This window comes from Heterodontus francisci, chromosome 4, assembly GCF_036365525.1.
Source record: "Heterodontus francisci isolate sHetFra1 chromosome 4, sHetFra1.hap1, whole genome shotgun sequence".
NCBI lineage: Eukaryota > Metazoa > Chordata > Chondrichthyes > Heterodontiformes > Heterodontidae > Heterodontus > Heterodontus francisci.
In genome coordinates, this window is record NC_090374.1 from 89900563 (window position 1) to 89915450 (window position 14888).

Sequence of the window (14888 nt, forward strand, 5' to 3'; positions counted from 1 at the left end):
CAGTCAGAGGAATGGAAAGTTTGAGTTGGGGGTGTGGGGAGCAGGAGCGTGGATGGATATGAGGCTGGAGGAGATTACAGATATAGTGAAGGGATTCAAATCAATTAAATAAAATTAAATGAGAATCTCAAATTTGAGATGTCATGGCACCAGAAGTCAGTGTAAGTCAGCAAGACAGGGTGGTGGGCCAACAGGATTTGGTGTGGGATACGATATAAGCAGCACAACTTTGGATGAGCTGAGGTTGATTGGTCAGCTATTCTGTCTCGTGGTAAGTCGATACATACTATTATTCTTGTCGGGGTACATTGGCTGCTGAGCAGGTGCTAATGTGTTTCTTGAGTAGGGTTAGCCAGATATCAATTGATAAGCAGGCCACTGTTTTGGGGGACAGTGTGGTGTTGATAGATCTCCATGACACGTCTGGTATGCCAGTGCGTAATGGTTGCGATGAGTTTGGAATTGAACCGTTCAATGCGCTGGTTATTGAATTGAGCATGCTTGATGATGGCTGACTTGTCCTATTCTCTGTGTTTGAAGCAGACTTGGTGTTTCATGAGTCCAGTATGTAGGCTGCGGCTGGTTTTTCCGATATAAACGAGTTTAGTCGCATGGTAGGCCGTAAATTCCTAGTTTGTTGTGAGATGGTTTCTTGTCTTTGTGGGTATGAAGGATGGAGTGGCGCTTCTTGGAAGACTTATGTCAGACTTCTGTGTCCACTGTCTTGAATATTCATTGTAGTCTGTGTGAGGTGGAGCCGATGTTTGGGAGGCTAACTGTTGTCTTGCTTGAGGTAGTTGTTGCAGTGCACGTAACAGGTGGATGTGTGTTGATCTTATGGGAAAGAAATCCATTGAGTTGAAGTGTAAACTTCATATGGCGCAGTCCTTGTAGATATTTCTTATTGCTAATCGAGTAGGCTCTTCTGATGAAGGTGTTGGAGACCAAGAAGAGTGAAGGAATGATGATGATCTTCATGTTCTCATTACCAAGTCCCATCAAGTCTTAGGGTACTGAGCTTAGATGATCAGCCATGATCGTATTGAATGGCGGTGCAGGCTTGAAGGGCTGAATGGCTTACTCCTGCTCCTATTTTTCTATGTTTCTATGATGGCATACCAGCATACCAAGTCTACTGCAAGATCACTTATGCTGATGTTCCAAATTTAGAGGGTTTAGTCATGGCAGGAGAGCTTAAAGCCGTGGTTTGCTCCTCTTGTTGCGTGTGGGAATCCAGGAACATTTCCAGTCCCCAGGACCAGCATGTATGCCGGGAGTGTGTCCAGCTGCAGCTCCTGGAAGCTCGGGTTTCAGAGCTGGAACGGCGGCTGGAAACACTGTGGAGCATCTGCGAGTCTGAGAGCATCGTGGATAGCATGTTTAGAGAGGTGGTCACACCGCAGCTAAAGGGACTTGAGGAAGGAAGGGAATGGATGACCAGCAGGCAGTCCAAGAGAAACAGGCAGGTAGTTCAGGAGTCTTTTGGGGTCCCGCTTGCTAATGGGTATTCCATTTTGGAGACTGATGAGGCTGGTTCCTCCAGGGAGTGCGGACAGAGCCAAGCTTCTGGCACCACAAGCAGCCTGTCTGCACAGGGTGAAAGAGAGGAAGAGCAAGAGTAATAGGGGATTCTATAGTCAGGGGAACAGATGGGTGCTACTGTGGCCATCAACGTGACTCCAGGATGGTGTGTTGCCTCCCTGGTGCCAGGGTCCGGGATGTCACTGAACGGCTGCAGGGCACCCTGAAGGGGGAGCGGGATAAGGCAGAGGTCGTTGTACACGTTGGTACCAATGACATAGGTAGAAAGAGGGATGAGGTCTTGCATCAAGAATTCAGGGAGTTAGGCAGTAGACTAAAAAGCAGGACCCCTCTGGTTGTAATCTCTGGATTACTCCCAGTGCCACGTGCTAGTGAGTATAGAAATAGGAGAATAGCACAGATGAATGCATGGCTTAAGAGTTGGTGCAGGAGGGAGGGTTTTAGATTCCTGGACCACTGGGACTATTTCTGGGGACGGTGGGACCTTTACAGCGGGACGGTCTACATCTGAACCAGAGGGGGACTAACATCCTTGCTGGAGGTTTTGCTGGTGCTGTTGGGAGGAGTTTAAACTAATTTGGCAGGGGGAGGGGACGCAGACTCCTAGCAGAATAGGGACATAGCTAAACACAGAAAAGCAAACAAGTCAGAGGGAATACAGCAGAAGTAAGTTTCAAGGGAGTAAGACCAGGATGGATGGCCTCTACTTTAATGCCAGGAGTATTACAGGTAAAACAGATGAGTTAAGGGCAAGGATTGACACGTGGAATTGTGATGTGGTAGCCATCACGGAGACATGGTTGAGGGCGGGGCAGGATTGGCAGCTCAATATCCCGGGATATAGAATCTTCAGACAAGACCGAGGAGGGGGCATTGCAATATTAGTTAAGGAGTCAGTTACTGCAGTAAGGAGAGATGATATCTTGGATGGGGCATCAAATGAAGTTTTATGGGTAGAGTTTAGGAATAAAAAAGGGACAGCCACATTGCTAGGTGTTTATTATAGACCCTCAGATAGTCAGCTGGAAATTGAGGAGCAAATATGTGCGCAATTCGCAGAGGTGTGTAACAATAATAGGGTAATTATATTAGGTGATTTCAACTTTACCAACATTAATTGGGATAGTAATCGTGTTGAGGGCTTAGATGGAGTGGAGTTCTTAAAATGTATACAGGAGAACTTATTAGCTCAATATGTAGAGGATCCAACAAGGGTGGGTGCAGTGCTGGACCTAATTCTGAGGAATGAAGCCGGACAGGTGGTTGATGTGTTGGTGGGGGAGCATTTTGGTGATAGCGACCACAACATGGTACAATTTAAGCTTGTTTTGGAGAAAGAAATAGACAAGTTGCAAAAAAAGGTTTTGGATTGGGGGAGAGCGAATTTTAGTAAAATAAGGCAGGATCTGGCCAAGGTAGACTGGAAAGAGTTGCTTGTCGGGAAATCTGCAGAAGAGCATTCAAAAAGGAAATGGGGAGGGTACAAGCCCAACACGTTCCCTCTGGGGTAATAGGTAGGAGCAACAAGCCCAGAGAACCATGGATGACCAGAAACATTCAGGGTACAATGAGAAGGAAAAGAGAGGCTTTCATCAAATACAAGGAGAGCAAATCAACGGAAGCATTAGTGGAGCACAGAAAGTGTAGGATGGAGCTTAAGAAAGCAATTAGGAGAGCAAAGAGGGGATATGAGAAAGCTCTGGCTGGTAAAAGTAGGGAAAATCCCAAGATATTCTATAAGTATATCAATGGGAAGAGGATAACCAGGGAAAGAGTAGGACCCATTAGGGACCAAGGGGGAAATCTGTGCGTGGAGACGGAGGACATCGGTAGGGTGTTGAATGAATACTTCACATCTGTCTTCACCCAAGAGAATGTGGATGTAGATATGGAACTCTGTGAGGTTCTTGAGCAAATTGTCATAGGGAGTGACAAGGTATTGGAGGTTTTGGCAGGCTTAAAAGTGGACAAATCTCCAGGTCCAGACGATTTGTGTCCCAGGATGCTGTGAGAGGTGAGGGTGGAGATTGCAGGGGCTCTGAACCAAATTTTTAATTCCTCTCTGGCCACGGGGGAGATGCCAGAGGACTGGAGAACAGCTAATGTGATCCCACTATTTAAGAAAGGTTGTAGAGATAAGCCAGGGAACTACAGACCAGTGAGTCTCATGTCAGTGGTAGGGAAACTATTGGAGAAAATTCTGAAGGAGAGAATCTGTCTCCACTTGGAGAGGCAAAATTTGATTAGGAATAGTTAGCATGGCTTTGTCAGAGGGAGGTCATGCCTAACAAATTTGATTGAATTTTTTGAGCATGTGACCAGGTGTGTAGATGAGGGTAGTGCAGTTGATGTAGTTTACATCGATTTCAGCAAAGCCTTTGACAAGGTCCCACATGGGAGACTTATCCAGAAAGCAAATGCACATGGGATACAAGGTAACTTGATAAGATGGATTCAAAATTGGCTTAGCTGTAGGAGGCAGAGAGTGATGACAGACAGCTGTTTTAGTGACTGGAAGCCAGTGTCCAGTCGCGTACCACAGGGATCTGTGCTGGGTCCCGTATTGTTTGTCACTTATATAAACGATATAGATGACTATGTGGGGGATAGGAGCAGTAAGTTCGCATATGACACAAAGAGTGGCCGAGTGGTTAACAGTGAGGTTGAGTGTCTTGGGTTACAGGAAGATGTAGACGGGATGGTCAAATGGGCAGAAAAGTGGCGCAGTGGTTAGCACCACAGCCTCACAGCTCCAGGGACCCGGGTTCGATTCTGGGTACTGCCTGTGCGGAGTTTGCAAGTTCTCCCTGTGTCTGCGTGGGTTTTCGCCGGGTGCTCCGGTTTCCTCCCACAGCCAAAGACTTGCAGGTGGTAGGTAAATTGGCCATTGTAAATTGCCCCTAGTGTAGGTAGGTGATAGGGAATATGGGGTTACTGTAGGGTTAGTATAAATGGGTGGTTGTTGGTCGGCACAGACTCGGTGGGCCGAAGGGCCTGTTTCAGTGCTGTATCTGTAAATAAAAAAAAATAAATAAATAAACTCTGGAAAGTGTGAGGTGATACACTTTGGAAGGAGTAATATGACACGGAAGTATTCAATGAATGGCCTGACACTGGGAAGTTCTGAGGAACAAAGGGACCTTGGCGTTTTGTCCATAGATCTCTGAAGGCCGAAGGGCAGGTTAATAGGGTGGTGAAAAAGGCATATGGGACACTTGCCTTTATCAATCAAGGCATAGATTACAAAAGCAGGGAGGTCATGTTGAGTTGTGTAGAACTTTGGTAAGGCCACAGCTGGAGTACTGTGTGCAATTCTGGTCGCCACATTATAGGAAGGATGTGATTGTACTGGAGGGGGTGCAGAGGCGATTCACCAGGATGTTGCCTGGGATGGAACATTTAAGCTATGAAGAGAGGTTGGATAGGCTTGGGTTGTTTTCGCTGGAGCAGAGAAGACTGATGGGTGACCTGATCAAGGTGTACAAGATTATGAGGGGCATGGACAGGGTGGATAGGGAGCAGCTGTTCCCCTTCGTTGAAGGGTCAGTTACAAGGGGTCACATGTTTAAGGTGAGGGGCGGGAGGATTAAGGGGGATTTGAGGAAGAACTTTTTTACCCAGAGGGTGGTGATGGTCTGGAATGCACTGCCTGGGAGGGTGGTAGAGGCGGGTTGCCTCACATCCTTTAAAAAGTAACTGGATGAGCACTTGGCATGTCATAACATTCAAGGCTATGAGCCAAGTGCTGGCAAATGGGATTAGGTTGACAGGTCAGGTGTCTTTAATGCATCGGTGCAGACTCGATGGGCCGAAGGGCCTCTTCTGCTCTGTGATTCTGATTCTGTTAGATACCTGAACTACAATTCTTTTCATCTTCCCTCCACTCTGCAATCCCTTTAGAATTGTAGCCTTTATTTTATATTGTCTCTGCAATCTTCCTACCAAAGGTAGGGGAGACGGTGGCGTAGTTGTAATGTCACTGAACCAGTAATCCAGAGGCCCAGGTCAATGCCCTGGAGACAGGGGTTCAAATCCCACCATGGCAGCTGGTAGAATTTAAATTCAATGAACTAATAAAATCCGGATTTTATAAAAATCTTATCTCCGTATTAGTGCTATTTAAAAACCCATCTGGTTCACAAATGTCCTTTTGGGAAGGAAATCTGTCCTTGCCTGGTCTGGCATACATGTGACTCCAAACCTACAGCAATGTGGTTGACTCTTAACTGCTCTCTGAAATGGCCTAGCAAGCCACTCAGTTATCAAGGGCAATTAGGGATGGGCAACAAATGTTGACTTTGCCTGCGATGCCCACATTTCATGGAAGAATTTTAAAAAAAGAATCACTTCACATTTCTGTGCATTAAATTTCATCTGCCACTTGTCCACCCATTCTAGTAACCTATCTATGTCCTTATGAAGTTCTACACTATCCTCCTCATAGTTCACAATGCTTCCAAGGTTCGTATCAGCCGAAAATTTTGAGATCGTGCCCTGTATATCATATATATCTCAATTCATTCCATCTTCGCTGCCTCCGGAGAATACTTGGCATCAGGTGGCAGGACCGTATCTCCAACACAGAAGTCCTCGAGGCGGCCAACATCTCCAGCTTATACACACTACTGAGTCAGCGGCGCTTGAGATGGCTTGGCCATGTGAGCCGCATGGAAGATGGCAGGATCCCCAAAGACACATTGTACAGCCAGCTCGCCACTGGTATCAGGCCCACCGGCCGTCCATGTCTCCGCTTTAAAGACGTCTGCAAACGCGACATGAAATCCTGTGACATTGATCACAAGTCGTGGGAGTCAGTTGCCAGCGTTCGCCAGAGCTGGCGGGCAGCCATAAAGACGGGGCTAAAGTGTGGCGAGTCGAAGAGACTTAGTAGTTGGCAGGAAAAAAGACAGAGGCGCAAGGGGAGAGCCAATTGTGTAACAGCCCCGACAAACAAATTTCTCTGCAGCACCTGTGGAAGAGCCTGTCACTCTAGAATTGGCCTTTATAGCCACTCCAGGCGCTGCTTCACAAACCACTGACCACCTCCAGGCGCTTATCCATTGTCTCTCGAGATAAGGAGGCCAAAGAAGAAAATCTTGACCCTGCCAATACAAACCTTCCTCCAGTCTGAAAAACATCCATTAATCACTATTCTGTGTTTTCTGTCCCTCAGCCAATTTCATATCTATGTTGCTACTGTCACTTTTATTCCATGAACTATAACTTCACTCACAAGTCTGTAGTGTGGCACTTTATCAAAAGCCTTTTGGAAGTCTATGTACACCACACCAACAGCATTACCCTCATCAACCCTCTCTGTTACCTCATCAACAAAAACTCCAAGTTAGTTAAACACGATTTACCCTTAACAAATCCGTGCTGGCTTTTCTTAATTAACCTGTATTTGCCCAGGTGACAATTAATTTTGTCCCAAATTGTTGCTTCTAGAAGCTTCCCCACCACTGAAACGAGGAAGAGAAAGGGGCCAAGGATATGGATCCTTGGGGGATTCTGGACATAATGATGTGGGGGTGGGAAGAGAAGCCATTGCTGCAGATACTTCACTTGTAATTGGATAGGTAGGAGTGGAACAAAGTGAGGGCAAACTCAGTAGATCTAGAAGTGAAAATACATAATTTGTTTTGGAAGTTTGAGTCCAACTTGATCAAGCCAATAAAAAAGACAATTTTGGGTTTCATAAATAGGAGCATAGAGTATAAGAGCAAAGGAGTCATGCAAAATTTGTACAGGGCAATGATGGGGCCCTGCTAAGAGTACTATGTGCAATTTAGGTGCCTCATAATACAAAAGCCAAAGCTGTAGAACAGCACTCAACGCAACCTCACCAAGATGTTACCAGGGACTAGAAACAATAGTTATGAGAAGAAACTTAAGATGTTTGAATTATTTCACCGAAGTAGAAAAGGCTATTCGAGATTTAAAATGATATGTTTATTTAGGTGAACAGAGCAAAATTATTTCCTCTGATCGGGCCGAATGATGGGAGAAAATCTTATTGCAGACTTTAGAACATTTAATATTTTCCCACAGGTGTGGGGAGAGAGCAGAGCAGTGGGATTAGTATTTGAATTTTTTTAATGAAGAACCATTACAAGTATGATGGCCCAAATGTCTGCTTTCTGTTTTGTAAACTTACAAAATCCTTTACTATAAGTGGTTGTTGAAGCCATATCCAATCATTTAAGCAAAACTGGATAAACATTGAGGAAAAAATTGCAAGAGGGAGAAAAGAGCAAGAGAAACGAGGCTAGATCGGATGCTTCCAGTGGGGGAGCTAATACCAAACAGCACAGGCATGATGGATTGAATGGTCTTTTCTGTACTAAAATTTTCATTATTTTATTCTGTTTATTCTTGTATTTTGGTATACACAGAGAGAAAAAATTGAAATCTCGTGTGCAGGAATTGGTAACTGCTCTAGAAAGAATGACAAAAAGCAGTGAAGTGCGACATCAGCAGTCTGCAGAATTTGTTAATGACCTCAAAAGAGCAAACAGGTATGTGACTTGATACTGCAAAAGAACAGAATATTTGAATGTAGTACTTTTCCTAGCAATGCAGTTGATAATGTGTTATTTCAAGTCCTGCAAAATTAGCTGGTTAGAAACAGGATTAGTGCTTTCAGGGATGGATGTAAGCTGAGATAATCAAATACGCAGTTTTAAAAGTTGCTATCATTTAGACAGGTGGAATCACACAAATTTTCCCTTTATTGCCTTTCATTTTCACAGTGACAATGCAAACCATGTGAACGTAACCATCTCATGTATAAGTAAGGTCTGGGTTAACAACTTGGATCCTGTGAAAATCAGTTCCATGAGCTGGCTCCCCACATTTGCACTGCTGAATACAGTTCCCTTGCCTCAGTGGCAGAATTGCAGATCCAGTGTTTTTGTGGGTCTACAATTTTACCTCTGCGATAATGGAACCTAACGTAATAATGTAAATACAAGGAATGAGCTCTTGGATGCTAGACCCAGAATCTAACCTAAACAAGCACCTTTGCAAAAGCATAGAATTACATAGAATGTACAGCGCAGAAATGGGGCACATTCTCGCAAATGTCTGTGTAAAGAAATCCCTCCTAAATTCTATATGAATTGTTAATGGCTATATTATATTTATACCCCTGTGTTCTGGACTCAGCTACAATTGAAAACAGTTTGTCCCCGTTCACCTTATCGAAGCCTTTCATAACTTTAAAGACTTCCGTCAGGTTTCCTGTGTTCTTTTCCAGAAAATAAAGTCCCAACTTGCTCAATATTTTCTCTCAATCCACTCAATTCTGGTAACATTTTCTGATGTTTCTCCAGTGCTTTAATATTTTTATAATATGAAGACCAAAATTGCACACAGTATTCCAAGTGCAATCGAACCAAGTTTCTATATAAATTTAACATTACCTTCCTGCTTTTGTATTCTATTTCTCTAGCAATGAACCCCAGTACTTTGCACTGTTTATCAACTTGTGTTACTATTTTTAGTGATTTATGTATCAATATTTTCAGTTCTCTATGCTTCTGTACCCCATTTAGTTTCTTACCTTCCAAGGAATAATTGGCATCCTTATTCTTCCTACCAAAATGAATTATCTTGCACTTCGCTAAATTGAATTTTATTTACCATTCATCTACCCACTCTGCAGATCTGCTTGTCTTCCTGTATTTTGGTGCATCTCCACTTTATTAGTTATACCCCAAAATCTGTAATTTTTGACAACATATCTCCATTTTCTCTGTCAAAATCATTTTTATATATATTTACAAGTGGTCCCAACACGGATCTGTCATCGGCCTATTTGTCCGAACATGATCACAAATGGCATCTATACATTTTGTGGCACAGTTAAGATAACTATCAAGAGCAGCAAGCCTGGCTGATTTGCTTCTCTATGCCCATTCCTTCCCTGGGTGCAGAGGTCAGTTGTAGCGTCCCAACTATTGTCATGGCTGCTGTGATCAATTAATTCAGCACATACTGCAACTCTGATCTGGGACCTTCTGGTCTGTATGACTTTGTGCCACACTAAGCAGTGTCTCTACCCTCAAGGTCACAAAGGGGGGGAAAGGCAAACTTTCAAAAGGAGTTCTCATTTCTAAGATCACTCCTCCATATCTCAATTTAGGGGGACTGTTTGTCACAGTGGGGGTTAGCACTCTGTCCTTTCACCTTTGAGACCTAATATACATCAGTCTGATGGAAAGAAGATTGACCTGTGCACCAGGAAGTTAACTCCTGAGGTTTGGATTAAAGCATGCTGTTAAGACAGAGTGTAAAGAGCTTTACTTTCTACTCTACTGAGATGGCAGCAAAAAAGTTATGAAAACATTGAAAATAAATCCTGGAAATTCAAAATGCAAAATTCAAAAGTATATATCGTAAGTACCTTTATTCTACTGCAGGATTATTTCTTGCTTTATGAAACTCCATGATTGCACTTCTCCTGTGCTTAAACCTCTGGAGCGGTTGTACTGTAGTATTGTACAGTACAAGTGAAAAATGGTCTTAATGATTTTTTTCTTTGTATAAATGGTAGGTGAATTAAGTATCCAGATTTCTATTTCTTCTAAAAAGCCTGCTTCATATAAGCCCTAAGACTGTCCAGGAGGTGTGTACTCCTTCATATAGGAACTGTGATTAATTTAATAGGGAAAATATGTCACATTGATTGAAGGGATAAGGAGCAGCTGAGAAATGTCCAGTGTTATGGAAAGAGAACGAAGTAAACTAATACGAATGACTTCACTAGTGAGATTTAGTTGTACTTTAAGCTTTCTTGATTCGTAAGCAACATAAGTCTTTCTGAATACAACATTTAGAAAAGGCTAAATTAAGAATTAATGCTTATTTATTTGAATAATGTCAACAAATTTGTTTTTATTTACTATTAACACAAAGATTTATTGTCTCACTTTTGCACCCTTTGTATTGTAGCAAGATGTGTAATCAGCCTAGAAGTGTGAAAATGAAAACTCTCATGAGTAAGATGCGCTTTACAGGATAAATCCAAACCTTACAACATGGAATAACAATGGTTTCCTCATGTTTACAATTTGTAAATTGTATCGACTCTTTTTAATTACAGTAACTTAGTAGCAGCCTATGAGAAAGCAAAGAAGAAACATCAAAATAAACTGAAAAAACTGGAAGCACAAATGATGGCCATGGTGGAGAGACATGAGACACAAGTGAGAATGCTAAAACAGAGAATCGCATTGCTCGAGGAAGAAAACTCTAGACCTCAAACAAATGAGACGTCACTGTAAGGAAATGTTTTGATGGAATGGATGCTGTAAATTCATCAGTTCTGCCACATCGACTCAGAAGACTTAAATATGAGGATAGGAAAAGTGACATTGGCACCTTTCTTCTGATCAGTGTGAACGTATCCAGTTACCACATGTAAAACACCAGCATAACATTATTGGGGAAACAATGCTTCTAATAAAAATGACAAGTGGCACCGGACCAAATATGGAACACCAGTAAATCCACTCTTAGTTGTGCCTATGAACACTTCTGAACATTATATTTACATTTCAAAAGGAACAAGCATTTTTTAACGTTGTCTAAATATGGTAAATGGACATGTATAACTTGCTTTACAAGCAGCTATGTGTTATCACCATGTTGTATCAAATAGGCACATAATTGTACAGCAAGAATTTGAGAGTTTAATAGATGCTGCTGCCAGCTGTTTGCTTTTCACAGTCATTAATGTTCTATTCAAATTCATGAAAATGAAAAATATGTTCCTTCAAAAATGTTAACCCATCTTCACGCAATAAGGCTGTTGTGTTGCAATTATGAAGGTTGACATCATGTGAAATAATTCTTCTGGTGAAGTCTGGAAATGTGTTTCATGTGATACTGATGCAGAACCAGGAACAAATTAGCTGAAAAATGCTTCAAACCCCTCTGGGCTACATTTATATTTAATTCATTAGTGTTTTGTATGAATTTTAATGTACTATATCTCAGCCACAACTTAAAATTAGCCAGTCCATATTAGCTACCTACAGAATGGAGTACCTTATGGTTAAACGTGGATTATAGAAAAATGATCCTTAGTATTTTCCATTACTTTATATAAGACACAATTTGTTTTGTTGGGTTCATAACCCTGTTCAACTAATCATTTTACCAGAATTTATTTTGACACAGCAGATGGCATTGGGTTTGGATATTCATTTTATTCTGAACCAAAATAACCCAAGATTGTCGAATGCAGAGGCAGATCAGAGCTGGCCAAATTGGTTCCATTAGTACAAATACAAAGTTGCTGTAATTTCCGATTTAATTTGCCAACTCCGCATATGAATGAATGCTAGTTAACCACAGAGATGGGAAACCAATGGAACTCTTGCTCCTTTAGCAAAATTGTAGAGCACATCCATATGGCCCTTCTTTTTAGCTCTATATCTGTTATTTCCAGATGGCTGCAGTTACTTTTTCTCCCATTGATAGAATGGGTCAGTCAAACAAGAAGCTTCTCATTAATACGATTACTTTTGATGGCATAGTTGGGAAATTATCTGCATCTTACTGTCTAAGGAGGTATGGGTTAGACCTCCGAAATTGAGATCTACACTCTGATTTAGAAGTTTTGATTTCAGGTAACCTTGTCGGCCAGATATCTATTTCTTAAGACACACCATTTTTGTTCAGCTCAAGACTGATGTTGCAAAAGATTTTGATGAATCTATTGCAAATTACAGCATTGCCATTTTATGCAGGTTTTATTATCCCCATTAATTGAAAACCGATTCTTCGTGATTTGAATCATAGTCACCCAAAGGAAAGGTTGTGCAAATGTCAAAATGACGTAAATAATGCTCAGTTGAGTCTATTGTTTAAATCAAGTGCACCCCTGTTTGGAATATCTCCTCAATGGGCCTTGCCTAATTTAATATCTTTATATCATACTGTTGAATAGTCATTCAGAATAGGAGTGGCCTGTCCGACCAGGTGCGGTAATGCATTAGCAAGACTAAAGAAGTTAGATAACTATGAGTGTTTATTTTGATCTTTTCCAATAACCTGACTGATAGAAATTTTAAATGCAGATATCAGTTTCTCAATCAGTCAGGTTATTGGGAAAGATCAAAATGAACAGTCATAGTTATCTAACTTCTTTAGTCTTGCTAATGCATATTACCGCACCTGGTTGGACAGGCCACTCCTATTCTGAATGACTATTCAACAGTATGATAGAATCAGTCTGTTCTTGATTTGCAATTGATCAAGATCTGCTGATCTTCTGAGTGCCTCCCAAATTATGAAAACTGTTCCTCTATTAAATGTGTTCTTTTCTGTATGAGTCAGTGAGCTCCTTAGTGAAATTGCCATACCTCATTTAATAGAATAAAGAACTTACATTTTATCGTACCTTTGATGACCTCAGGACATTCCAAAGTTCTTTACAGCCAGTGAAATACTTTTGAAGTGTAGTCTCTGTTGTAATGCAGGAAACGCAGCATCCAATTTATGCACAGCAGGATACCACAAACAGCAATGACATAAATGACCACGTCATCTGTTTCAGTTGCTCTATGAGGGATAAATAGAATAGGATGATCCTTTGCCTTTCGTTTGTTTAATTTCCCATTGATTTGGCGTATAAGTGCCTTTTTCTTCCAAACACCCAAGATGGAAAAGGAATTATGTAAATGTAAAAATAGCTTTGACATGGAGCAGTTCATAAAGCCCTCCACCATGAGACTAACATTTTGAACTTCTCTTTAAACAAAATTCATTCAAAGATTACATTAATGCAACACACTTTGCTACTGGTTGGGGCACGTTACTAGACGAGTGGCCACTTTATAGCACAGAGGCCTGCTGCAAAAGATATACCCGTGGCAAATTAGTGCTTATATCTAGACATTACGGCAGACTGGTGCTCCCACCTTTTGATAACATAAAGTTTGGAAGAGCAAATCTGTGAAGTGTAATTTCAAATTCATATTTAAGTGTAGTAATCACTTTTTATAATTAAGATATACCCCACAAACCCTATTTACTCTCCACCAATCTCAAGTTTTTGTATTTCCTCTTGAAAGGAATAAATTTGAGTGTCTCTCATCTCTCCTGTCTTACTATTAAATATTTATTTGTGCATACATTAGGGCAATCTTAGAATCATTGTAAGGAAAATGGGAAAGTTTTAGTTTCATTGAGGAACCTTATAGTAGATAGCTCTTGTAGTCAAAAGAATTAAAGCTTACAGATTGGAAATATTGGGTTTTCCTGGCCCAAAGGGTTAATTAGAGGTGTTTCCCAATTGGTTTACCTAAACTATCTGGTATATGGAATACACTTTATTTTTAAAAATCAGTTTAAGGTGAATATATATAGCCATTTTTCTCAGTCTGTTTTCATTTTGTTAATTGTCCAATATGTTTCAATGTGTTTGAAAGTCATGTTTCTTCCAGGAAATAATTTAAAATATTTGTGAATTACAGCAAAAGAAAGTGTTTTTTTATTTATAGTTTAAAAGTAGTATATGAGAGTTAACAGAACAGGAAATTATTTATTTCTCTGAACAAGATCCAAATATTTCTCATCTAACTTTGTTCTGGTTACATGTGTTATAGAAGACAGGAGCTGCTGTCCACAATATAATAATGGAGATATTCATAGTGCCACTGGAGAGGCCATACCCTTTGATGGCATGAAATGGGATAGAGGGCTGTGAATACTAAAGTAAATCCCATCTCTAATATTATGAATTGAAAGTGTGGCTACAGCCATTTGTCATGCTTCATTGGAGTGACATATAAAAACCAACTGTCTGTTCCCAGTCTACCTCTGATCAGAGTTAAAATCATGAAACAAGAAAGAAGAACTGAGAGGCATTAATGAGTTCATATGAATTTCCCTTCAGGTTTTATTTATTATGCATTTAGGATTATGTCAATTCAGTAGAATATCATTTCCTTTTGTATAACATTGTGTTGTAAGGTTGAAGGGTTTCTTTTTTAGGGAAAGAATTCTGAATTTGAGACTAGACATGAATAGCGAACAGGAGGAATGTCACAAGCCAGGATGTTAAATATATAACAGCACTAATAGCTTAACTTACACAGATAAATTAAGATGTACAGCTATTTTGTAACAAGATGTTGTGATTGCATTTACATGCAAAATGTTAAAATACCTGGCACCTACACCATGTTAGCTTGTTCCAGTTCTGTTGGAATTAATTTGAGCACCTCTGATCTTTGAGGGTTATGATTTATATATCCTCCTATTGTACTTAAGTTTGTAACTGCTTTTTTTTAGTTTTCCTAGATGCTGTAAAATGTAAAACAATTGGTTTTATA

At 40.9% G+C, this 14888-nt stretch overlaps 1 protein-coding gene across 3 annotated transcripts in view; it reads left to right on the plus strand.

The window, feature by feature from the left end:
* The window catches only part of mcc (MCC regulator of WNT signaling pathway), a 238146-nt gene extending 225606 nt beyond the window's left edge, over positions 1–12540 (plus strand). For all 3 annotated transcript variants that reach the window (XM_068029851.1, XM_068029852.1, XM_068029853.1), the window contains 2 exons: positions 7938–8060; positions 10649–12540. In XM_068029851.1, coding sequence (XP_067885952.1) covers positions 7938–8060; positions 10649–10829 — 304 coding nt within the window. In that variant the 3' untranslated portion in view covers positions 10830–12540. The remainder of the gene's footprint in view (positions 1–7937; positions 8061–10648) is intronic.
* The last annotated feature ends 2348 nt before the right edge of the window (positions 12541–14888 follow it).